General features: G+C 42.0%; 1 protein-coding gene across 8 annotated transcripts in view; it reads right to left on the bottom strand.

Annotated features, from left to right (window-relative positions):
* The window catches only part of NEK7 (NIMA related kinase 7), a 126,198-nt gene that overhangs the window by 40,068 nt on the left and 61,064 nt on the right, over positions 1-25,066 (bottom strand). For 5 of the 8 annotated variants that reach the window (XM_038412509.2, XM_043520125.1, XM_043520124.1 and 2 more), the window contains one exon: positions 18,531-18,641. The exons of the other annotated variants lie outside the window; for them this stretch is intronic. In XM_038412509.2, coding sequence (XP_038268437.1) covers positions 18,531-18,641 — 111 coding nt within the window. The remainder of the gene's footprint in view (positions 1-18,530; positions 18,642-25,066) is intronic. 8 annotated transcript variants of the gene reach the window in all.

Here is a 25,066-nt window from a genome sequence, read left to right as displayed (position 1 = left end):
ATGGCACCAGCTGCTGTCTCAACATATTGATCTACTTAAAAAGGCAATGTACTTAGAGTGCGGTCAGTGTGCTTAAAGGGGCAATGTGCATCTCTCTCACACACACAGGGTATGTCTCACTGTCTCCTCTTCCTCCATTTGTGCTGCCTTGTAGAGAATAGGGCTACATTAATGATGTGTTAACCCTTGAGGGCTCAGCCGAGTGCTAGTTCATCATTAGCATTAAGGCATTCCCTGGGAAATATCCCATCCTCTTCCACCCTCTGACTTCACCATCTCACCCGAGCTTCACAATCATCATTGCTGTGTACAGTATTAAACTGTTTTGTTTAAAACTTAGTGTGAGTGTGTGTGTGTGTGTGTGTGTGTGTGTGTGTGTGTGTGTGTGTGTGTGTGTGTATATATATATATATATATATATATATATATATATATATATATATATATAACAAACAGTTTAATACTGTACACAGCAATGATGATTGTGAAGCTCGGGTGAGATGGTGAAGTCAGAGGGTAGAAGAGGGTGGGATATTTCCCAGGGAATGCCATATATTCTTTGGTCTGGTGAAAAAAAATTCCCTGGAACCTAAACACCTCCCCCCCATTTACATTAATTCTTATGGGGAAACTAGATTTGCTTCACATCATTTTCCTGAAAGTCACATTTTTCAGGAACATAACTACAACATTAAGCAAGGAGTTACTGTATTTCCATTTTACAAATTTTCATTGACAGCCCTGGTCAGCAAACACCCAGTTTGACTGATGTATTTACATGGCCTACATGACAGATTCCAACCCTGAAGAACACAAACTTTCATTTAAAAAGTGTTTCTAGCCCTCATGGTTGAAAAACATAATCTATCAAATGTAACTCAATGCAGAGCTAATCTTCCCAAGTCTGCAGACAACCTGAAACAATGACTTAGAGGTGTGAACTCCTCTGACCTGTATTAATCTCAGTGATGTTGCTCTACAACTCAATGAGGAGAAACTTCAATGCAAATATTAAATATTTAATTGCTGACTATTGTAGAGAATGGTATGCAAAAAGTAGTGAGACCAAAGCCCATTGGGGAAGAGAAGAGAATTGCTACAGGGACGGGAAAAGAGAGAAGAAAAAAGAGACAAGGACAGGGAAGAAGAACAAAGCTAGAGCTGGGAGAGAAACAAGGGACAAAAATAGAGATGGTACTAAAATTAGGCATATTTTCTCAATGAGTTACACCACTAGGATATGGAATAACAAACAAACAATGGTAATAACCAAAATGTGTTGGCTTCATAAAAAGTCAGACATAATTCACAGCATGAAGAATTGCCTCTAACTCACCATAGCCCAACACTAAATGAGGGAAATGATATTCTATGGTCAGAGTACTGTCTGGCAGCACCATCTCTCTGAGCAGACTCCACTTCCCAGTTAATCTGAATAAGGGGACATGCAGCATGTGGGCATGCAAGGGGAATAGTTCAAATGTAACTCTATAAGTGGAGGATACATGGAGTGAAGGACTGGGGGGGGAATAGGAGAGAGGAGCAAGAAATTGAGGTGAAAACGAATGCCAGAACACTGGAGGAGACAGAGATACTATGGGGAATTAATAAGGAGGGAAAGTGACAGAATATAGGAAAGGAAGGACAAAAATTATTAAAAACAATAGGGGATAAAGAGGGAACTAAAATAGTATAGGAAAAACTACATAAGATGATGGAAAAGATGGAGGGAAAAAAGTGAGTTATATTGTAAAAGGAAACAAATGCTGTGTGAAGAACTGAAGCAAGGCAAACGTAGCAAGTTAAGGTTTGCAGTTTTGATGTACATGTGTGGGTCTCAGGATTTTAGAGTGAAAAGGTAGATGAGGTAATACATTTTACTGGACCAACTTTACTGGCAAGAGAGACAAGGTTTTGAATTTATGCAGTGCTCTTCTTCAGATGCGGGAAAAGTACTCAGGGAGTCACAGCTAAATACAAGGTGGAACACAATGTAAAGCATTGTGAGCATTGGAGAGTCAAAAAAAATTGTCCATGCCATGGGACAAAAGGTCACAAATCTGGCTGGTAAGTCATGCCCACATGCTCAGGGTTCAGCTGATCGCCATATTTGGGGTCAGGAAGGAATTTTCCTCCACGGCAGATTGGCAGAGGTTCTGGGGGGTTTTTGCCTTCCTCTGCAGCGTGGGGCATGGGTCACTTGCTGGAGGATTCTCTGCACCTCAAAGTCTTTACACCACGATTTGAGGACTTCAATAGCTCAGACATAGGTTAGAGGTTTGTTACAGGAGTGGGTGGGTGAGAATCTGTGGCCTGCGTTGTGCAGGAGGTCAGACTAGACTATCATAATGGTCCCTTCTGACCTTCAAATCTATGATTCTATCTTAAAAACAAACACACCATAAACTGAAAATAAAAAAAAAAAAAAATTGGTTTACGTCAACCAAAACATTCAGTAATTTTCAAAGTGTTTCATTTCAGTTTCAATGTTTTCTTTAAAAATATTTCTATATGCTAACTTTCAAAGTAAGAAAAATTAAGTAAATTTCAAAGTAAGAAGTCATTTCAAACTGAAAAATTTGAATTTTTAATTTTCAAAATGTCAAAAATAGGATTCTTCAACAATTCTGAAACTTTTTCAAAGAGGAAAATTATTCAAAACAGACCTTTACCTAAGAAAAGCTTGAGTTCTGACAAATCAGCATTTTTCAGTGGAAAAGTTTTTTGACAACAAATTCCTAACCAGCTCTCTAGCAGTGACTTCCTTGTTAATATGACCTTGCCATCCTTTTATCCCACAATATCAGTTTAAAATGTGCAGTAATAAAGAGGTGGACCTTGCAGTGCTCTTCTGGTCTTACTGCCTGGACCCACCTTCCCTCTGTGTTGCCCAAATCCACAGAGAGAGAGAATGTCTACACTGTAATATAAGCCTAGGGTTAATGGGACTTGAGTTAATATAAGCTGACCCATGTTAGGGAACTCTGGGCTTGAGCATCTACACTGTATTGTAACCCTAGGTTAAGAATTTTCAGACCTGTGCGTGAACCTAAGTCAAAGCAACCATATTCCAGAGTCCCTAGTGCCCCATCCACCAAAATGTGGCCACTCTAGCCCATGGTGCACTGTGGGAAAAATTTACTGCCCACCCTGCACATTATCAGAAAGCAGCTCGCTTTACAAAAGGCTTGCTCAGTTCACTCTTCATTGCAAACCCAGGAGGCTCTCTGATAGTGTGCATGCAGATCAGTGATCAGAACAGAATGGGCTAATGCTGACCTGAGCTGGTGCTGTTTGCCAAGGGAGGGGCAGCTTTTGTTTTCAATAGAGTGGATTGCAGATTGTTGGGATACAGAGGACTAAAGAAGATGACCAACAAAACTGTGCAATACTTCTGGATGAGTCCCATGACCTGAGTCAAGTGGGACTGTGGCTACAATGCAAAGCAATAGGTGCTGGACTCGAGCTTGGACCCTACAATCCTGCAGCGTTCTGGGACCCTGGGTTTGAGCTGTGAGTTAGCCCAATTATATTGTAGACACAAAGAAGATTAGCCTTGAACCTGAGTTTGAATCCTGGACTTACTGGGTTACAGGTTTACATACACTGCAGTATAGACATACTGGGTAAGCCTAGAGTTTGAACTCAGGCTCAAGCCTAACTCTGCTTCCATCCACACACAAACCATACCAACCCAGGGTCCCAGAAACCACGAGTGGAGGTCTGAGCCTGAGTCAAGCCGGGACCCATGGTTCAATCCCTATTGCTTTGCAGTGTAGATGCAGCCCTACTGGACTTATGCCCTTAGAGTTGATCGAAAGTATTCCACAAACCCATGGGACAACTTCTTTTGTCCTCTGGACAGTCAAGTTTTCCCACACTGCACCACAAACGGCTAGAATGATTACATTTTGGGAAGGCACTAGGAAATCTGGGATATAGGTCGTTGGACTTGGGCCCGCATAATACAGTGTAGACTCTGGAGTCCCAAGATGGGATCCAGGATTCAACAATTCTTAACCTGGGGTTATAAATGAGTGTAGACGCTCAAGCTCTAGGTTAACAAACCCAGGGCCTTGCTAACTTGAGTTCTACTGACCCTGGGCTTACATTGCAGTGGAGAGACACCCAGAAAGAGTGGTAGCAGCGAACTGCCACTAGATTTCTCTGTCCAATAATGGTGCATGAGGGCAAGGGGATAAATGGCCAGCACATTAAGACCCCTTTCCTAAGACAAAGGTTTACTTCCTTGGGCTGCAATGGTAGTGAGAGTCCCAGCCAGTCACCTTCCCCAATCCCAGAGAAACTTCTAAACAAACTAGTACAAGCACAAGGCAGCCTAGGTTTTGCAGAGACACTTCTTTAATGCTTCTATAAGAGTGTGCAAAGAAAGTCAGCAAAGCATAAGGAACTCAAAAGTCAGCTGGGATCCAAGAGAACTTGGAAACAAGCCAACGCAGTATACAAGCGGAAATATGAAAAATATCTATTTTAGAAAAATACTTTATATGAAAATTAAAGATAGAGAGCATTATTTTTCTATTATAAAAAGGAAAAAGTAACACACAAAAGGATATTACCAGTAGCTTAAAGAATCTTTATGTCAAAAATTGGCTTATGTGGTTCATAGCCCCATGTTTTCCATTCATAAAAACACTTAATATATTAAGCTTTGTTCTATAATTAATATCCCTATGGTACAGTCTCCTAATAATATTTTCAAGAGGCAAATACTGTTTAAAAATATAACTAGACACAAAAAGCTCAGAGTAAAAGGGGACATACGTTATACATAAAAAACCCTTCTCTATATTAAGACAGACTGTACAAAAGCATGCTACTTTTTGAAGTCTTTGACATTTCTCAGAGACATCATTTGAGGTTGGTGCCCAATCACTTTGAACTAGAAACATGGGCAGCATAGTATACCATAATCCAAAGACGCACAACTTTTAGGACTGTTGGTATGGCTTGTATGTTTATTGTTTTATCATGTCAGGTAGAGACCAGCAAAATTCACAGTAATTTTCAAGGCCTTTACTTACAGGAGACCTTCCAATTTAAAAATGGAGAAAATCTGAAGTCTTGGAGAAAATTATAAATTGAGAATATGAAGTTGAACTATATTCTAAGGATCTTTGACATCTAATGATGCTAAACAAAGAAATGTAAATATTATGACTAAAGGAAATTATTCATACCCTACTCTCTTACAAATTTATTCAAGAATACTTCTAAAGAAAAATAAATATCCTTAATTAGTTATTATAATTAAGATTTTAAACCCCAATATTATACTGATTATTTTGAACTGGAAAAAAAGGTCAGAATAGGATTACAACTGGGATTCTGGAAAGAATACCAAATATCCAGATGATAACTTGGACTTGGGCACATTTTCTGAGAGGAAACATATGTCACTAGAATTATTTCAGTTATTCAGCAGAAAATTTCAGTTTTCAAGGGCAAAGAATTAATTTCTTTCCAAATGCAGAAAGCCCACTGAGAGGGACTTCCAAGTTCACCTGGAACCTAATTTTGTTCATCTTATATGAGCTTTTAAAACATTTGCCTCATTTTACGTGGATGATGTACTGGATTTCACTAGTATCTATAAAACGGATATTGCATTTTAAAATTGGAAAAATATACACACAAGTCTTTTTTTAAAGTAAGAAAGTGCATGTGTGATATTTTTATATAGTCAGGATTATTTTTCCTATTTTAAGAGATTTACTAACATATCTGTGCTTTATATTGAGAATGGATGCTTTGATGTTTATTTATGATGTATGATGATTTACTTTTTTATGGCCTGTTTGACACACTTATTTGAAGTTTGCATTTTTAATGTGTTACGACAATTTAAATGAAATAGTTTTAAAGTGAGTATTGGCTTAGTAAGTATCTTAATCACTGATTTTCTAATTATTTTAATTTTTTTCTTACAGCAATTTTTTCACAAGAGATATATTCTATCGAGCACCACTTTGGATTTTTTACCCTATGTTTGGGGAGTACTTTATCATACTGCAGCCTTAGGTGTTCAATTATGTCTATTTGGGAAATATTGAATATCTAGACAATTAATTACATTTGTCAGAATGCTCTGAAGCAATTTATTATTTACTTGTAAAAATGTCTGATGCAATGGTATCCAAAAATCTAATTCAGGAATACAGAATAGCAAGATTTTTTTTCTTTCTTCCCTCACCCCAATTCAACAGTGGATTTGCAATTGTGTGGTATATTCTTATCTTGATGCATGATGATTTATGTTTATCTGTTCCTACATTAATTGTAACTCATTCATGCACATCTGTACAACGTTTGAGCATTTGTGCATTTCAATATTGCTAACATCAAGTGATTAAAATCATGTCATGCCACTGAAAAATATGGATTGGATTAAAAATTATGACTTTAATTTTACATACAATTTAAGATGCTTTTTATTTATCTTCTGGATTTGGGGCCTTTACAGCACTGTTATGGGGTTTATTCCATTCACCGCTCTGGCACCGCCTTGTGGCCGGTTCATCTGGAGACTAGCTCACCACTGGTTTCACACCTCCTCTTGCAGTTTCTCTGCCTCTTGTCCCAATCTCTCACCTAGCAGCCTCTCTCATACTCCACACATTGCAGTGCTTTCTCTTCGTGGCTTGTCCCTCTGGCCAGGTCATTAGTTTCCCTGTCTGAGGGATCAAAGCCTCTCTAACCAAACGCCTCAGGCTGTTTTCAGAATCCATCACTCCCCATGGCTGGTAGGTGAACCCACGCTTGCCCTCTACACTGGTTTCCAGCCTAGGGACCCTACAATCAGCAGCTAAGGTCCATGCCGTCTCACCCGTGCTGTTGTTTCGGTACAGTTCTTCCTATTCCTCTCTCTCAACCCTGAGTGACTGCTGCCTCTCTTGCACGCAACCTCTTTCTGCAAGCCCAACCTCTTCTTATCAGCTGGGCTTCAGGTTCAGCTAGGGGTGTATATCCAGCCTACACCTGACCCGGATGCAGCCCATCCTGTCGAGTAGCCCCTTCTGAACCATTTTAAGCCCTTTGGGGCGGTGTCGGGTGAACATACCATCACAGATATACTTGGGTCTCTGTTTTCAAGGTTCTTCCTATAATCATGCAGGTTAAAAACTTTTATTTAAAAAAAAGAGTAAGCTGAAATTCTCATGTAATCACTGCAGCTTTAAGAAAACTACAAAATATCACGAGACTTGTGATAAAATCATGAAAGTTGCCAATACTAGTGTTTGCACTACAGCTTGTCTTGTGAAACACAGCACAGAGAGCTTCCCTGGTCAATATAGATGAATCCTAACGTATCAGGTGACTTTCCTCAGTTGCCTATTCATTGAGGGCTTAAAGTGAATAGCACTCACATGGGAAAATATTTTTAGCTGAGGACCTCAATGGTACTGAAATTGGGCAACAAGAACTTAGTCTTTTACAAAAGAAAGTTAATAAAAGCTCACCCCAATGACTCCTGGAAGAGGAGAAGAACAGAGAGTCAGTGCTGGGTTGTGCTATGAGCTGTGGTGCTAAGACTGTGCTAGCATCCTGTGAGGTGGCAGTGGTGTCAATTAACACACAAGTTAATTTTGGTAAAAACTGTATAGTGCTGTTTTTCTTGGTGGTTAATTGTTAGCTGTGTGTTGTTCAAACTGTGGTCATTTAAATTTTCAGAAACATACTTCTGTCCCCTCATTGTGGCAAGGCACTTAGCAACATGGTGCCCTATTAAGGGCTCCTCTTTGCCTTTGAATAAAACTGACAGTAGCATACCACCATTCATATTGGAGGCCATGGTACGAATTCTCCTTCCCAGAACTCATTACTACATTCCCTCCTCCCCCCCCCCGCCCCAGTGAGAAGATAAACACACTCACACAGAAGCTTTGTCAGTTTTTCCCTTCTGTTACATATCACTTATTTTTCAGACTATTTTAGAAGTATTTCCTTCAAAATACTACAAAACTCACCCCAAAACACATCCCTGAAAACAAACTAATACCAGCTGAACAGCAGACTATCAAGTAATTTCTCCCACAAGCAGTACGAAGACTGAGTGAATCGTGACACCTCAAAAATATTTAATGATTGCCTGATAGGCTATCATTAACATCAAACAGCAATCTAGGTTTGCTACATTAAACATGATTCCTGTGTTAAGAGGACATCACAAACTGCCTCCAAGATCTAGATATAAGAAATGCCCACCAACTTGGACCAGGTGTAATGAGGCCAATTGCACTGAGGGAGACAGACACATATTGGGTTAAAAAAAAGCTTCAATGGGTCATAAGACCAGACATGCCATAAGGCAATCTGTCATAGAATACTCATATTAAGAAGTGTATCAAATTGGAACATTCAAAAGAAAAAACAAACGTTCCTTTATGTTGTATGAAGTGTAAACGTACAGAATTAATAATTCATAGGACAGAAAAAAATATCAGATTTGGATATAAATATTAACAGGACACTGTCAACTTGTTTAGACTACAATTTTGACTGTCCAATCTTAAAAATGTCAGTCTAGGAAGGAACAGTCTTCAAAGCATAGAAGTCAATTAAAAAATACATTAATGTGAAAAAATTAAAATTCTCTGTTCTTGTAGGACCTACACAAAACAATGCTTTTCTGCTTTTTGTTCTGCTGGAGCAGAGCGAGTGCTAATTAACTAGCATATTTGATTCTCAGAGTTGTGCTGTGTTGACAGCAATCATATTGGTGTACACATAAGAAAGCAAACCAAAATGACATGTTAAATACAAGATCCAGAGATGGGGGTAACAGGATAGGAATGTAAGAATAATCAACATTTGACAAATTGAAAGGTAAAAATGTCATGTTGCCATGGAGTGATCTGTGCAAGTTGCAGAATTACTCTTGGGGGAAAAAATAAAAAAAATTAGACTAGGGCTACTTGCAGAACTATAAAAACACAATTTATAAAATAAAGTATTGAACAAATACTATACAACTAGGTATATAATTGGTCAAATATTGCACAAAAAAGGTACATTACATATTTTTTCAACCCATAAACCATAAAATTCATCAAGTACTACATTGTTTAATACAATTTGATTAGTTTAAATCAAATCATTTTGAGTATCTAAAGAAATGTTTAACCATCTCTGGAAAATGATAGCAATTATTTTAAATAAGCAGTTGGAGACCCAAAGGTTATAAAAAATATACTTTTCTGACTCATGTCCAGCCTTCTCTGCTTCTTATCTTATTAAATAAAACATTTGAAGACAACTTGCAGCAGTCATTGTGCCAAACCACCAAAAAAATGGTCAAAATATGCACAATTTTAATTTAAAGCATGTATTTACAGAAGAACTGAAAATATGAAACGCATGAAAACAGAATTTTACAGAGAAAACAATGAACATCTATTATGGTGGCAAATAGTAGACAGGCAGTGCAATGGCAATACCTTGCTCTCACCCTCCATTCATTTTGGTATTGGCTGAATTGGTTGAAATAGGTGTTTCTTTCCCTAACCACTAACTTTTTCTAAATGATTTTGATGAAATGTATGCGGAAGACTTGAAAATAGTGTTGGAATAAAATCATAGAATCATAGAATCATAGAATATCAGGGTTGGAAGGGACCCCAGAAGGTCATCTAGTCCAACCCCCTGCTCAAAGCAGGACCAAGTCCCAGTTAAATCATCCCAGCTAGGGCTTTGTCAAGCCTGACCTTAAAAACCTCTAAGGAAGGAGATTCTACCACCTCCCTAGGTAACGCATTCCAGTGTTTCACCACCCTCTTAGTGAAAAAGTTTTTCCTAATATCCAATCTAAACCTCCCCCATTGCAACTTGACACTTTCTTTCACTGATCATCAGTTGATACAACATCATGATAATCAAAAATGGCCAAAACTTAAATAAAAGTGACCTCATTTTCAGATGTGCGGTCTATCTACCACTCCCATTTACTTCAACAAAATTTGTTGGTACTTGATATTTGTTGGTACATGACACTTCTGAAAATTACACATTTTAGATCAAGTATACAACACAAACTGTAGTCAATGTAAATTACATGGGCATGCAGCCACCAACATTTGTGTATCACTTGGGTATGTGCATACTGCTTGTGTCAGCGCTGTGTGTACACAGTAGGAATGCTTGTGTCGATGCAAAGTGTGGTACACCATGGGTAGGTATCCCAGTGAACCACCCTCCGGTGCAATATCTTTTGGGAAATTTCAGTGTGTTGTGGAACCAAAATGATTTGCCAAGGGATGTCTGGGTGCTAGGAGTCAAGTTCCAGCATGCAACTTTCTCCATCCCATATTATCATCCATATCCTATAATTTTCATGTTTTTTTAAAAAAAAAAAAAATTAAAATGACAACCCTGCACTCCACTTTTCTGTGTCTGCCATCTTGGACAGAAGCATGGAGCCTGCAGAGGTCTGCACTATTCTCCTGAATGTTGCAAATAAGGAACACATGATTCTCCTTAAAAAGAAAAGGAGTACTTGTGGCACCTTAGAGACTAACAAATTTATTAGAGCATAAGCTTTCGTGAGCTACAGCTCACTTCATCGGATGCATTTGGTGGAAAAAACAGAGGAGAGATTTATATACACACACACAGAGAACATGAAACAATGGGTTTATCATACACACTGTAAGGAGAGTGATCACTTAAGATAAGCCATCACCAACAGCAGGGGGGGGAAGGAGGAAAACCTTTCATGGTGACAAGCAGGTAGGCTAATTCCAGCAGTTAACAAGAATATCAGAGGAACAGTGGGGGGTGGGGTGGGAGGGAGAAATACCATGGGGAAATAAGAGGTTTCAGAGTAGCAGCCGTGTTAGTTTTACTTTGTGTAATGACTCATCCATTCCCAGTCTCTATTCAAGCCTAAGTTAATTGTATCCAGTTTGCAAATTAATTCCAATTCAGCAGTCTCTCGTTGGAGTCTGTTTTTGAAGCTTTTTTGTTGAAGTATAGCCACTCTTAGGTCTGTGATCGAGTGACCAGAGAGATTGAAGTGTTCTCCAACTGGTTTTTGGATGTTATAATTCTTGACGTCTGATTTGTGTCCATTCATTCTTTTACGTAGAGACTGTCCAGTTTGGCCAATGTACATGGCAGAGGGGCATTGCTGGCACGTGATGGCATATATCACATTGGTAGATGCGCAGGTGAACGAGCCTCTGATAGTGTGGCTGATGTGATTAGGCCCTATGATGGTATCCCCCGAATAGATATGTGGACAGAGTTGGCAACGAGCTTTGTTGCAAGGATAGGTTCCTGGGTTAGTGGTTCTGTTGTGTGGTGTGTGGTTGCTGGTGAGTATTTGCTTCAGATTGGGGGGCTGTCTGTAAGCAAGGACTGGTCTGTCTCCCAAGATCTGAGAGAGCGATGGCTCGTCCTTCAGGATAGGTTGTAGATCCTTGATGATGCGTTGGAGAGGTTTTAGTTGGGGGCTGAAGGTGATGGCTAGTGGCGTTCTGTTTTCTTTGTTGGGCCTGTCCTGTAGTAGGTGACTTCTGGGTACTCTTCTGGCTCTGTCAATCTGTTTCTTCACTTCAGCAGGTGGGTATTGTAGTTGTAGGAATGCATGATAGAGATCTTGTAGGTGTTTGTCTCTGTCTGAGGGGTTGGAGCAAATGCGGTTATATCGTAGCGCTTGGCTGTAGACAATGGATCGAGTGGTATGATCTGGATGAAAGCTAGAGGCATGTAGGTAGGAATAGCGGTCAGTAGGTTTCCGATATAGGGTGGTGTTTATGCGACCATCGCTTATTAGCACCGTAGTGTCCAGGAAGTCGATCTCTTGTGTGGACTGGTCCAGGCTGAGGTTGATGGTGGGATGGAAATCAGACGTCAAGAATTATAACATTCAAAAACCAGTTGGAGAACACTTCAATCTCTCTGGTCACTCGATCACAGACCTAAGAGTGGCTATACTTCAACAAAAAAGCTTCAAAAACAGACTCCAACGAGAGACTGCTGAATTGGAATTAATTTGCAAACTGGATACAATTAACTTAGGCTTGAATAGAGACTGGGAATGGATGAGTCATTACACAAAGTAAAACTAACACGGCTGCTACTCTGAAACCTCTTATTTCCCCATGGTATTTCTCCCTCCCACCCCACCCCCCACTGTTCCTCTGATATTCTTGTTAACTGCTGGAATTAGCCTACCTGCTTGTCACCATGAAAGGTTTTCCTCCTTCCCCCCCCTGCTGTTGGTGATGGCTTATCTTAAGTGATCACTCTCCTTACAGTGTGTATGATAAACCCATTGTTTCATGTTCTCTGTGTGTGTGTATATAAATCTCTCCTCTGTTTTTTCCACCAAATGCATCCGATGAAGTGAGCTGTAGCTCACGAAAGCTTATGCTCTAATAAATTTGTTAGTCTCTAAGGTGCCACAAGTACTCCTTTTCTTTTTGCGAATACAGACTAACACGGCTGCTACTCTGAAACCTATGATTCTCCTTGTATTTGCAAATCTGCAGCAAGCAGCGCACCAATGGGGTAAATGAGGATTTCTTTGAGGACCATTTGCTGAGGAGCACAGCAAAAAAACAATTCTAGGTTGTTGGTGGCATTCATGGTGCAACTACAGATGGTGGAATGTTGCTCCTGGACCTTAGAAATGAGCACTGACTTGTGGGATTATATTGTAATGCAGGTCTGGGATGACAAGCTGCAGAATTTTTAGATTGAAAAAGCCACATTCCTGGACCAGAATGCCCAGCTCTCCAGAACACGAACAAAAAAAATGAGCACCGAACTGAACATGCAGAAGCTACTAGCAACTGCACGTTGGAAATTTGCAACACTGGATTCCTACTGGTCAGTAGGAAATAATTTTGAAGTTGGAAAATCCACAATGGGAGCAATTGCCACGCAAGCGTGTAGGGCAATTAATTGTCTGCTGCTACACAGGACTTTGACTTTAAGCCCCGTGCAGGACACAACGGATGATTTTGCAGCAGTGCCAACTGCTATGCGATGATAGATGGCATGCATATCTCTATTTTGACACCAGTGCACCTTGCCATAGAGGACATCCACAGAAAAGATTACTTTTCTATGGTGCATCACAACAAAGACTTCACCTGTAATGATTTCAAGGACCCAGCCTACCCTTTGCTTGCCTGGCTCATGTAGTCATACACTGACCACTTTGACAACACCAAGGAAAAATTCAACTACTGCCTCAGCAGGTGCAGAATGACTGCTGAATATGCTTTTGGGAAACGGAAGGGATGCTAGCAGTATTTACTCACTAGATTGGATCTCCATGAGAAAAATATCCCAATGGTTATAGCTACCTATTGTGCCCTGCATAATATCTTTGAGGCAAAAGAGGAGAAGCTGCCACCAGGGCAGAAGGCAGAGGTTCAGTTGACTTTGAACAGCCAAACACAAAGGCTATTACAAGATCCCAGTGTGGAGCTACGTGGTTTAGGGGAGCTCTGAAAGAGCATTTTAATATTTAGCCACAGCAGTGGTCTGTGCTGAAGTGTTGTTTGGGAGAAAGACTGCAGAGTATCTCCAGGAAAGTTTAATCAAGACCCCTCAGGAGAATAAAAGGGATATCCTTATGCACATATAGTATTCCACATGTCCCCCCTCCCCTGCCTAACCTAATGGGGGAATGAAAAGCAGGTGCCAATTCTACCTGTTCGTTATACCTCTACCACTTCTTATACGAATGAAACAATGAAAAGCCAATACCTTTGTCTTGTTAACTTGGGGTGAGATGGGCACCATCTTTAAATTTAAGGATTGCAAGGAAAAATGCATGCACAGATACATCCAAGCCTCCACCAAGTTCCTCTTCAATCGCCTGGTAGGACTGGCTACGCTGTGACAGTTCTCTACAGCATTTCTCTCACACTCCTTTCTCTTCCTTCTTGCTGTTCACAGCAAGGGTCTCTGTCTCAGGCTTCTCCAAGGTATGCACAGTTGTCTGCAAGTACTAGTGGATTCTCTGACAAATATAGCACGCAATTCCTTGTAAAAGCAGGTGATCTGTGGTGAAGCATTGGATCTATCGTTGCACTCCCTAGCCTTGTGGTATCTCTGGATGAAGTTCCCTTCCTTTGACACAGCACTGCTGCAGATCCCTCTTCTATCCCTTTGTCTGCATGCCCAGTGCAATCTGCTCGTAGAGGTCAACATTTCTACAGCTGGTCTGTAGCCTCTTCTCCACGCAGGCCCAGGAGATCCAATACTTCCTGTCTAGTCCAGGCAGGAGCACAGCTAGTGTGGGATCCAGCATAGCCTCCTGGGGAGTTGAACACAACAAGGATGAGCTGAGCTGATAGGTGTGCTCACAAATGTGGGCAATCAGGAAAAAGCATTCTAAAAACATGCAGGGGATTTTAACGGAGGAGGTGACTTCCAGTCTCTCTGACCCCTCAACAGTGGATTTTAAAATTGTGGCCAGAGAATGGGGCATTATGAGACATCTGCCAGAAGACTGTTAGGATTGACATAGGTCATGCAGCATCTACACCCACACTGTGTCGACCTCAGTAGGTCGACCACGTCTCTGTGTTGTTTGGGGAGGTGGAAGAGAATGGAACTAGATCGAGTAACCTGTAGATATCACTTCCAGGATCCATTTGTGCAAGGTGATGAGCTCTCATGAAGATAGATAATAGGACAGATGTCCCCATAAGAGTTGAGGGGGGATGCATGCATCATAGCATCAGGAGCAGGAGAGATATCATGACTCTCGTCCAGTGGGTCAAAATGGTCATTTCCAGGGTGTCACTTACTAGGAGGTTGCAGTAGAAGATGGTCCTTTCCTTGTGAACCTAGGTTTCTTCCTGGGAGTTCAGCTGTTTTTGTGGGCTGATACTGTACCAGGCAAGATTGCTGAGCCATCTGTGATATACTATACTTTCTCTTTGCCATAGGTGTATAGATGGCAAGAGATGGTAGCATTGCCCTGTAGTCCTTAAGAGAGCAAAGGGACTTGTCCATGGCACTCCTGAATAACTTGGGTCCCTCAAAAAGAAGGTCTTCTATGGTGTTTATACCTCCAGAAGCAGACCAGAGGACTGTAGCCAAGAAGCCTGGCTGTCATAGCCATGGAGACAGCAGCTGTGTCAGCAGCATCTGGTGAGGCCTGGAGAGATGCCTTTGTGATTATTTGGCTTTGCCTGCCTTAGCAGAGCTTGAAATTGTTCCCTCTTTGGGAAAAGTTCTTTGGATGGGATGCAGTACCTTTAATCCACCCATTTACTTGTAGGTGGTATAGAAACGGGGTTTGCCAGAACATACAGGGGCTGGCCATCAGAGCACCACTGATGGGCAAGGTGATTTGCCCTGAAAAAATACGTGAACAATGTTCAACAAGGAGTACTGGGGCTCCTGTATCTCTTCCAACAGAATATTTAGGGTCTTAACTATATGTTTCATAAGATCCTGAAAGGCCTTGAAATCATTAAAAGATGGTGAGGGAGACATGACAGCCTTGTCTGGTGAGGAGGCAACTTTATGGGAAGGTGATGTTTCTTCTTCTCCAGGTAGCTCTTCCTGCCCTGTAAGATATTGCTGTGAGGAAGGACCCAAGGCCAACAGTTGTTCTCACATGCTGGGACCCTGTGTAACTGGGCACCATAAGGGACTCGGGTTTCCAATAAGCCCACTGTTGTGGAGCATAAGGGAAGGGGGCAAGACTCCACATTCGTCCTTACCAGGGATGTCAAGTATATCGCCTACTAGGAGTTTCATCACCAGGGTGAAACCTCTAGTAATAGAGGTCAAAAGGGCAACCCTGTAGAGACACTTCCAAACCAGATGCAGTGTCATCTGGAGTGGCAAACGGTCAAGTTAGCACTGGGATCTGGAACGGGTCTTGTAATTGCAGCAGTACCAGAGGTCGATAAGGATGGTGTATCGGTAGCATCTAGAAATGCATCTATGTACCCTCAGAGTTTGTGAGGGACTGGAGGCTGTGGCAGTACTGGATGGTGAGAGACTCTTCACTATCATTTTCAACAGGAAGCAGGCACCTGGAGGTGAGAAGGTACCAGTGAGTAATGTGTCTTGGTACCTCTCTACTACACTGATTCAGGCTTCTCCAGGATCCAAAGATCTTCATGAGTTAAAAGACTGGACAGTACAAGTGAATCTGGGTAGGAAACATCAGGAGTCAGAATGTCCAGTGACACTGGAGAGAACACTGAAGTAAGATCAATGCATCTTATGTCTGTTTGCTGGAGGCAGTACTGATGACTATTTCAGTTTGGCTCTCGAGTTCTTGTGTCTCAGAGGCACAGATCCCAGTGCTAATGCAGGTCTGCTTTAGATAGCTTGCCAGACAGTTTCTTGGTACGCAGCATGGATTTCTTAGCTGCTGCTGTCTTAGTATTGCAAGGGATGAGACTGCAGGTTTAGATGGTTCCAAAGGGCCTTCCCAGAGTCTTTTCTTAATGTCACTGTAGAGATGGTTTCTGGAGCGCTCTGTGGATCATACATATGGTGGGTGGGGGGTGACTCGGATACTGTGGGTCTCAGCTAGCGCTCCATTGATAAGAGTTTGAGCCTGTCCTCCTCAATTTCTTAGATATGCTCTTAAAACCTAAGTAGATCTTACGTTTGGAGGGAATATGAGACCCCATAAGGCACCAAAGGCAGTTTGGAAGTTCTTTGCTGCATGAGAAAGACCTATGGCAGGTTTGGCAGGGTTTGAAGCCTGGAGTCTTGGATATACCCAAGACCTGCACTTGAGGCTATGAATCATAGACTGTGAAAAACAAAGGTCCAAACAGTGCAGAAAAACAGAAGAAGGGAAAGGGAACTCCTCCCCTTTTAAAAGCACAAACTGTGCTAAAAGCAAAATATAAATAAAAATACTAAGAAAATAAAGAAAATTTTGAGTAAGGGACGTAGCAAGCCATAAGGCTAGCTACCAGACACTGCAAAACTCCATCTCAAGCTGCAGGAGGTTCAGAAGGTACTGGAGTGTCAGCCGGTCCCTCCCTAAATGCCCTTGTTTCAGAACACAAGAGTGCCCAATATGTAATGCATCCGATGAAGTGAGCTGTAGCTCACGAAAGCTTATGCTCAAATAAATTTGTTAGTCTCTAAAGTGCCACAAGTACTCCTTTTCTTAATACGCAAGCATGTACCCACAGACACTGCTGATAAAAAAAAAGTGCATGGTGGCATACACATTCTGACATGGAGCATCCACAGGACCACTATTCGAAGAAATGTTATACATGCTACTCACTTAGCCAACTTGAAGGAACTGCTAAACTAAAATCTGTCCCCAGATTATTTGAACAGCATCCTCTCAAATGACACAAGCAGTTTTAGCTTTACTGCTTCACTGGAAAAACCTAGTTATAGATTGGAAAACCATAATATACAGACAGAGACCGATACAGGCAGACAGATACAGACGCTTTTTTGAAGATAAAATCATTGATTATAAAAATTGCAGAACTGATAAATAAGGCTCTGAGTGTGTCATAGAGGTCACGGATTCCACAACTTTCTGTGACCTCCATGACTTCTGCAGCAGCCCCGTACGGCTGGCCCAGGAGCTGCCGGAGCAGCTCAGGCAGCCCTTGGATCAGTCACGCTGGCGGCTGCTGGGGCAGTCTTGTGGTTCCCCACCTGCTACCCCCAGTAGAAAGTGTTTGGGTGGGGGAGCTCAGGGCTTGGGGCTGCTGCTTACCTGCGGGGGGGGAGGAGGACTCCTGTCCCTCAGCTCTCCTACCTCCACATGCTGCCTCTGCTGGCAGCCAGCCAATGGGAGTTGCAGAACTTGGGCTTGGGGCGAAGCAAAGAGAGCATGTGGAGCTAGGTTGCTGGGGCCACCACTTCCCAGGAGCCTGGCCCAGCCCCACTAAACACACCACTCACCCAGCACCCACAGTCCCCCCAGGCCACCGCTCCCTCCACCCAAAGGTGCTTCCCCGGGGCCACGACTCGCCGCCCTCCCCAGCCTCAGTTTTAGTCAGGGATATTTTTAGTAAAAGTCATGGACAGGTCACGGGCCTGTAAATTTTTGTTTACTGCCCCGTGATCTGTCCATGACTTTTACTAAAAATACCTGACTAAAATGTAGCCTGACTGATAAATGTTCCAGTCCCAAGAGCCAATCATAAAATCAGCAACTACACGCAGATTTCTAAAATCTCATAGACTCTTCTATGGGCCCTAATCACTTGTTTAACACAATGTACAGAAGAAGAGCTGAAGCAACTGACCTAATCTCAAATATACCACAGTTAGTGGCATAATAAAAGCATTTCCAAACAAATTTGCTTCTTTAAGTGGGGGGGGGGGAGACTTTGCAAGTTTCTTGTTTGCGTCTCTGAGCACCTGTTCTTAAACAATTAAGGCCTGCATTTCAAATAAAGCAAACACAATATTTGTAATTTAAGAACCAAAGATCCAGTTTATGAAACAAAAGCTGAGCCATTAGAATGAAAAGTGAATAAAAACATAGTACATTGCTCCAAATAGATTATTAGAAACTATTAAAATAAAATTCATACCTTTATCATTCTAGACAGGTCTCCAGCATCTGCTAATTCCAACACTATGTTTAGCTCATTGTCTTCAATGAAGGAGGCATAGTATTTAATTACATTTGGATGATTCAGTTGCTAAGAAAAGATAAATAGAGGTTTCATTCTACAGCATGTCCTCATCTTAAATCACTGACAAAGTATCCTTTCTTAACAAGGAAAAACTAATACGCTACAGAATACTGTAGCATGTTATGAAAAGTATGTGATAACATTATGTACATAATATAAACGTTTCCAGTTTAAGAATTTCCAAACCCATTTAAAATCCATCAAGTCTCAAACTATATTATAATTTTGAAGTAATAAAAGAAATGTAAATAAATATAAATTTATTTAGATTAATATAAAACCCCAAAATAATTCTGGAGGCTGTTAAGCATCAAACTGAATTCAAGTGATAACAACTAAGATAAGATAAAATACCATAAGATGACTAAAAAGGTCTCCAAGAATTAGGTACAATTTATTTTTTAAAGTTAGTCTTCTGTAAGTAAATAAATTTACATGTTAAGCTGTAAGTTAATAAACACATGAATTGACAACAGAGTGCATGTTTATGTTTTGCAACAAACATTTGCTCACTCACTCTTTTTTTAGAGCGCTAATTTAACAACCTTAAAGCTAATTGCATCTTTCAGGAAACGATACTTATTTAAATATCAAAATGAAACAAAAAATATCAGCAGGCTTCAGGTGCCTGCAGAAGAAGGTAGGTAAGTGTGAGAAATGTGTTGAAGTAGGTTAATAGTTTGAGTGGAACAGACACAGTTTAACTTGTTGATTTTCAACTAGGATAATTCAGATTTGTATAGAAGTAGTTAAAAATGTATAGTATTTATAGATGCCTATATATGATTTCTTACCTTGCAAGAACATGCCAGTCATGGCCAAACTCAATGTATTCCAAAAACTAAAATTAATCCAAACTGTTGTGTTTCTTGGAAGTCACTAGCCCAGCTGTCATTGTCACATGGTTAGTTTGCACTTCTGACCCCATTAGGTCTATCTCAAGTGCACCCTTTCAAATGACAGGCCCTGCGCCTTCCCGCCTCTCAGTGGAATCCCAAGATGTTTTGACTCACAGACCCAGTTCTAGACTAAAAAAATCCTCTTTTTACCAATAGCGTTTCCACAGCAGATCCAACTGGATTTGGCACTTGCAATAGGTGTCCCTTCATAAGCTGTTACCAGCAGGTAAATGCAATGACTAAAAACAACTTAGTCAAAATCTTTATTTATTCATAGGAACACAGCATCCAGAGAAAAGGGTTAAAACAACAAAGGGCCTACACATGTATCTTACCTAAAGTTTAGGCAGACCCTGCTTCTGGGGCCCGGAGTCTCATCTGCCTCCCTGCAGACAGTCTCCCCCTTCAGCTCAAAGAATTTACCTACTCAAGAGTGTTTTATTCCATGTTCCCCACCTGAAAGTCACCATTCCTCCCCTCAAAATAAGTCTGGGGTGGTGTGCTCATCTTGGTCAGAGATTGGCTTCAAAGGCATTGACACCTGTATTGCCAGTGATTTGGTTATCTAAAGCCATTGTCTGCCTTTCTATGAATGGTCAAGGAACTTTGGCAGGAATTAACACTAAGGGTACGTCTTCACTACCAACGAAGCCGATATTTAACATGGCTGTGTCGTCACGGCACCACCGCTGAGAGAGCACTCTCCCAGTGCTATTTGAAAAAAACCACCGCCACGAGGGAAGTAGCTCCCAGTGCTGGTGCACGGTCTACAATGCCACTTTACAGTGCTGAAACTTGCATTGCTCAGGAGTGTGTTTTTTCATATCCCTGAGGGAAAAATTTTCAGTGCTGTAAAGTGGTAGTATAGACAAGACCTTAGAACTCGCATAATAAACAGCACAACAACAAGTAGGTAAACAGAGATACACACTATATTCATAAAAAATAGAGATATCTCCCACATTCTTCACACAAACTTAGTCAATTCTGGTTTTGTAATGACTGAAAATTGCATGTCCTTGCTGCTGGTGTGGTGAAGTACAAGGTTAGGTTTGTTTGTTTGTTTTTAAAGTAGGTATGTTCTTTAAGGGCACAGAACTAGGTGTTTGTCTCATGCACCCTTAATTCTATCCCCTTGTGTGTAAACATTACAATAGTCTTGCCCAACATCACAGAAGTCTGTGGCAGAGCTAGGAACAGAACCCAGCTTCTCCGGGTCTAAGTCCAGTACCTTGAACACAAGAGAATAAAGAATGGCCATGCTGGGTCAAACCAAAATGTTCACATCTTACATTCCTCTGTCTCATTCACTGTCCACCCTCTTTACTAAATGAAGGAGACTTGCAGAATAAAGAGTTTGTGATTGTGTAGTTAATAACTATCAAAACACATAGGCACAAGGTGCAGCATTCTGGGAACCTCAATTCTGATTTTGATTCTCATTTCCTGATTTTTAAGTGCTTGGACTTTGCAAACTTAGTTCTTATATGTTCCTAAAATCTAATGTTCTTTTAATAGCGTTTTGTAAGTAATTTCCTTTTATTTTTTGAGAGCAAACTAAAATTAAAACATCCATTATGGATTATCAGTAGGGCTGAAATCCAGGACCTTTTCTGTGCAGCCCAAACCGCTACATAACTAGGAACAGTAGTAAGCTCTTCTCTCCTATGTGGATCCATCTCTAGAAGGAATTCTAGAGATGAAGGATGGTTCAATGGTTAGATAGATCTGGGTTCCATTTCCTGCTCTGCCACACATATCCTGTCTGACCTTGGTTAATCCATCTCTTTATGCCTCCACTCCCTATCTGTGCAATGGGAATGTTAACACTCCTTTGAGACATGGAAGTCCTGTGAAAATAAAAACACTGAAGACCGTGAGGCACTCAAATATTAAACTGATAAGAATAATACACCTAGACAGATAACCTAGAGGTTGAAGACGACACAGTCACATATATAAGATTGCTCCACTACTTTCAGAACGAATGTGCCAAAGTGAATGAGAATTTACTTTGGCCCCCAAAGGAGTCCACATTCTGGAAGCTGAAAAATTAATATTTGTTCCCCCTACTCCATCCTGATCTGTGACCTTCAGAAGGTGCAGTGCCGAATCTGACTCAAATTCCATTGCCAGCTCTGACAGAAGAAACCTTGTGCATCTTTCAGTTACTGCAACTATAAAAACAATGAAAAAATATACTTTCCTGCCTACTAAGATGGGAGTATTAGGCTTTGATCAATAATAAGGCATGTGAAGTGCACAGAATGCAGTGAAACAGCAGTGACCAGAATCCACGGCACCCAGAACTCCTTCCTGGCACCTGACATTGCTACTGCATCAACCCCACCATCTAGGGCTCTAACTCTGCTCCTGGTAGTACATTTGGTGCAGTTGTCATGTTTGAGATCTCAGTGGGGATGAAGCATGCTCAGTACAAATTGAATGTTTCTAGATTTTAGGCAGATAACCTCTAAATAAGCTCTACTGAGCATGTGCACTTGACTATTTGCAGAAGCTTACAACTTGCCCAAATACGTGTAAATTTTAATGAGGGCAGCAAATAGTCCTAAGGCCAGAGAAGTGCTATCTCCTTTCCAAATTTCAAGTCCCTCCACCAAAGTATGGATACATTAGAGATCTTCAAAGAAGCAACTGGAAAAAAAAATTAACATAGGCAAAGCATACGTATTTCCCCCAACTTCGTTCTTGGAAACAGCTGAAGCCTTTTTGCTGAAACCCTTGGACTGCGCAGGAAGAAGGGAAGGAGAAACAGGATACTGAAGAAAATCAGAGGCAGAGAGCAAATTTCAGCCTGTATGGTTGAAGTCTGGCCAATTTATGGGAAACTGAAAGTAAGGACTTGTACTGGAAAGTTTAACAAACTTAACCAGGCATTGCTACTAGCTCCATCTATATTATGAGGAAGTGGCTACTCAGCTGGAGCAAATTAGACACTTTACAAAATGTACAATTTGAGGTAATTTACTAAGCATACCTTTAACTCCAATGTTCTTTTGATGACCAGAAAGTTTTCCATTAACCTGCATGAATTCTGCAACTGACTAGAACGCAGAATACAGAACCTCATTTCAAGGCAGGGACATCAAGATGTAGACTGTGGCATGTGAGTTTTTTCCTAGCCCATCTGTCACTTTTCCCCCTCCATCATACTTTCCTCTGGTGGCTACTCTCAATCATTCTACCTCTGAATGGAAGGGTAGAACTGGCTTTAAACCTACATCAATGCCCCTCTATGAGCTGGATGGCAAAACACACTGTAGGGACAACTCATTTCCTTGCAAGAAACTAAGGCCTGGCCTACACTAAAAAATTAGGTTGACCCTGCTATGTTGCTCAGGGTTGTGAAAAATCCACATCCCGAAGCAACTTAGTTCAGATGATCTAACGCTCAGAGTAGACAGCACTAGATTGAAGAATTCTTCTGCCAATCAATCTAGCTACTGCCTAGCCTCTCAGGGAAGTGGATTACCTATGCTGAGGAGAGAACCCTCCCATCGGCATATATAATGTCTACATCTGAAGCACTTACTTCTGAGGAAATTCTGCGCCAAAAAATTATGCATGCAGTATTTTAAAATTCTGCAAATTTTATTTGTCAGTAAATAAATGTGGCTCCAGCATGGCAGTGGGGAGCACAGGCCACTGGCAGCATTGAGGTGGGAGATCACCTGAAGCCTCCACCTCCCCCAGTATAGAGACTCGGCAATCAGGTTGCATCTGACCCTGACACAGTGCAAGGGCTGGGCCTGCCCCAGAAACACCCCGAGGCCCTGTCCCTCTTTGCCAGGTGTCCGTGGGCAGGATCAACCCAGCAGGATCCAAGTGTGGGGGACCAGATGTGGGGCGAGGTTTCTGGGTGGGGCAATCTGAGTGCGGGCAGCTCAGTGGGAGATCTGGATGCACAGGGGCTTGTTGTGGGGTTCCAGGTGCAGAAGTAATGAGACTCTACAAAGGATCCAGGTTAAGGAGGTTGGGGCTCAGGAAGCGGGGTCTAGGTGTGGGGAGATGGGGCTCAGCGGGGGGATTCAGGTGCAGGTGGTTGGGGATCAGTGGGGTGGAGGGGGGTTGTCGGAGGTGAGCAGATGTAGTTGGATAGGGCTTTTCCGGGTGAGGGTTTAATAGACCTGCTTAATGGGGGAGCTCCAGCTACATGCCAGGCTCCCACTTCCCCCTGCGAGTGCCATATCCCCTTTTCTTCTCCATCCTCCTCCCCAGATTCCCCTCTTCCTCCTTCCCCACTGCCTCTTCCTCCCACCCCTTTGCCCCCCCTTACCCAGCCCCACCACGGGCACTCACTGTTGCACAGAGTAGAAAACAGGAAGGCTTCCAGCACAGAGAAGGGGAGCACAACTGGCACTAGGACCCAGGAGGCAATGTCCAGCTGCAGAGTCAGCTGAGCAGAGATACAGCCTCCTTCAGCCATTGTTTGGAGGGGGCAACCCCCCCTCCAAAAAACATGCCCATGGTCATGTGCATTTCCTCCTCCATGAGGCTTCCCTGCCGCTTTCTGCAGGGAAACAAGGAAATCTGCGCCTGGGGTGGGGGCAGCATTTTCTAAGGGTGTGCAGTCAGGCAGAATCCCCCAGGAGTAAAGCACTGCAGCAGTGCCACTATAGTGTTTCAAATGTAGACGAGTCCTAAGCAAATCTATTTCGCAACATGATCAACCTCCAGTAACCCTGGAAGTAATAGTGATAAATTTATTCTGGTGAAGCTCCCTTATATGACAATGTGCTAAACTTCTGCCATCATGCCAAAATAGAAAGTTACTCACTTTGTGCAATACAATGGTTCTTCAAGATGTGTGTCCCTGTGGGTGCTTCACTGTACGTACCTTTGCATCCCTGCACTGCTGATCAGAGAACTTTGGTAGCAGTATCCATTGGGCCCGCACATGCGCTGTTTCCCCCTCCTCATCTGGCTCAAGGCTATCTAGCCTTGCACAGGAAAACCCCCTCTCAGTTCCTTCTCTACTGCAGAGCCCCTTATGGAGAACTCTGAAGTAGAGGGGAAGGAGCACCCATGGGGGACACATCTCGAAGAACCATCATTACTGCACAAGGCGAGTCGCTCTGTCTTCTTCTTTGAGTAGATGCTCCACTGTAGGTGACTCCTGAGCAGGTGACCCAATGGGAAGCTGAGACTTCAGAGTCGATTCTGTCATGGATGACAATACTAAGGAGCCAAATCAAGCATCAGAAGCAGAATGTCCAGTGATGGCATAGTGTTCTGTGAAGGAATGCGCAGACGCCCAGGTAGTTGCTCTACAGTTTTCCGGAATAGGGAAATCCTTGAAGAAGGAGCCTGAGGAGGAAACCAATCTCATGGAGTATGTGTGTGGATTCCAGATGGAGGTACTATATTGCAAACATGATAGTATTTGATGGAGTTTGAGACCCACTTAGTGGTCTGGGGTGACAGTGCTGCACCTTTAGACCTATCCACAATGGAAAGGAAAAGACTAGATTTCCTAAAAGCCAAATAGCAGGCCTAGGTTCTCCTACCGTC

Source organism: Dermochelys coriacea, chromosome 8 (assembly GCF_009764565.3).
Source record: "Dermochelys coriacea isolate rDerCor1 chromosome 8, rDerCor1.pri.v4, whole genome shotgun sequence".
NCBI classification, from domain to species: Eukaryota; Metazoa; Chordata; order Testudines; family Dermochelyidae; genus Dermochelys; species Dermochelys coriacea.
This window is presented reverse-complemented; position numbering and strand designations above follow the sequence as displayed.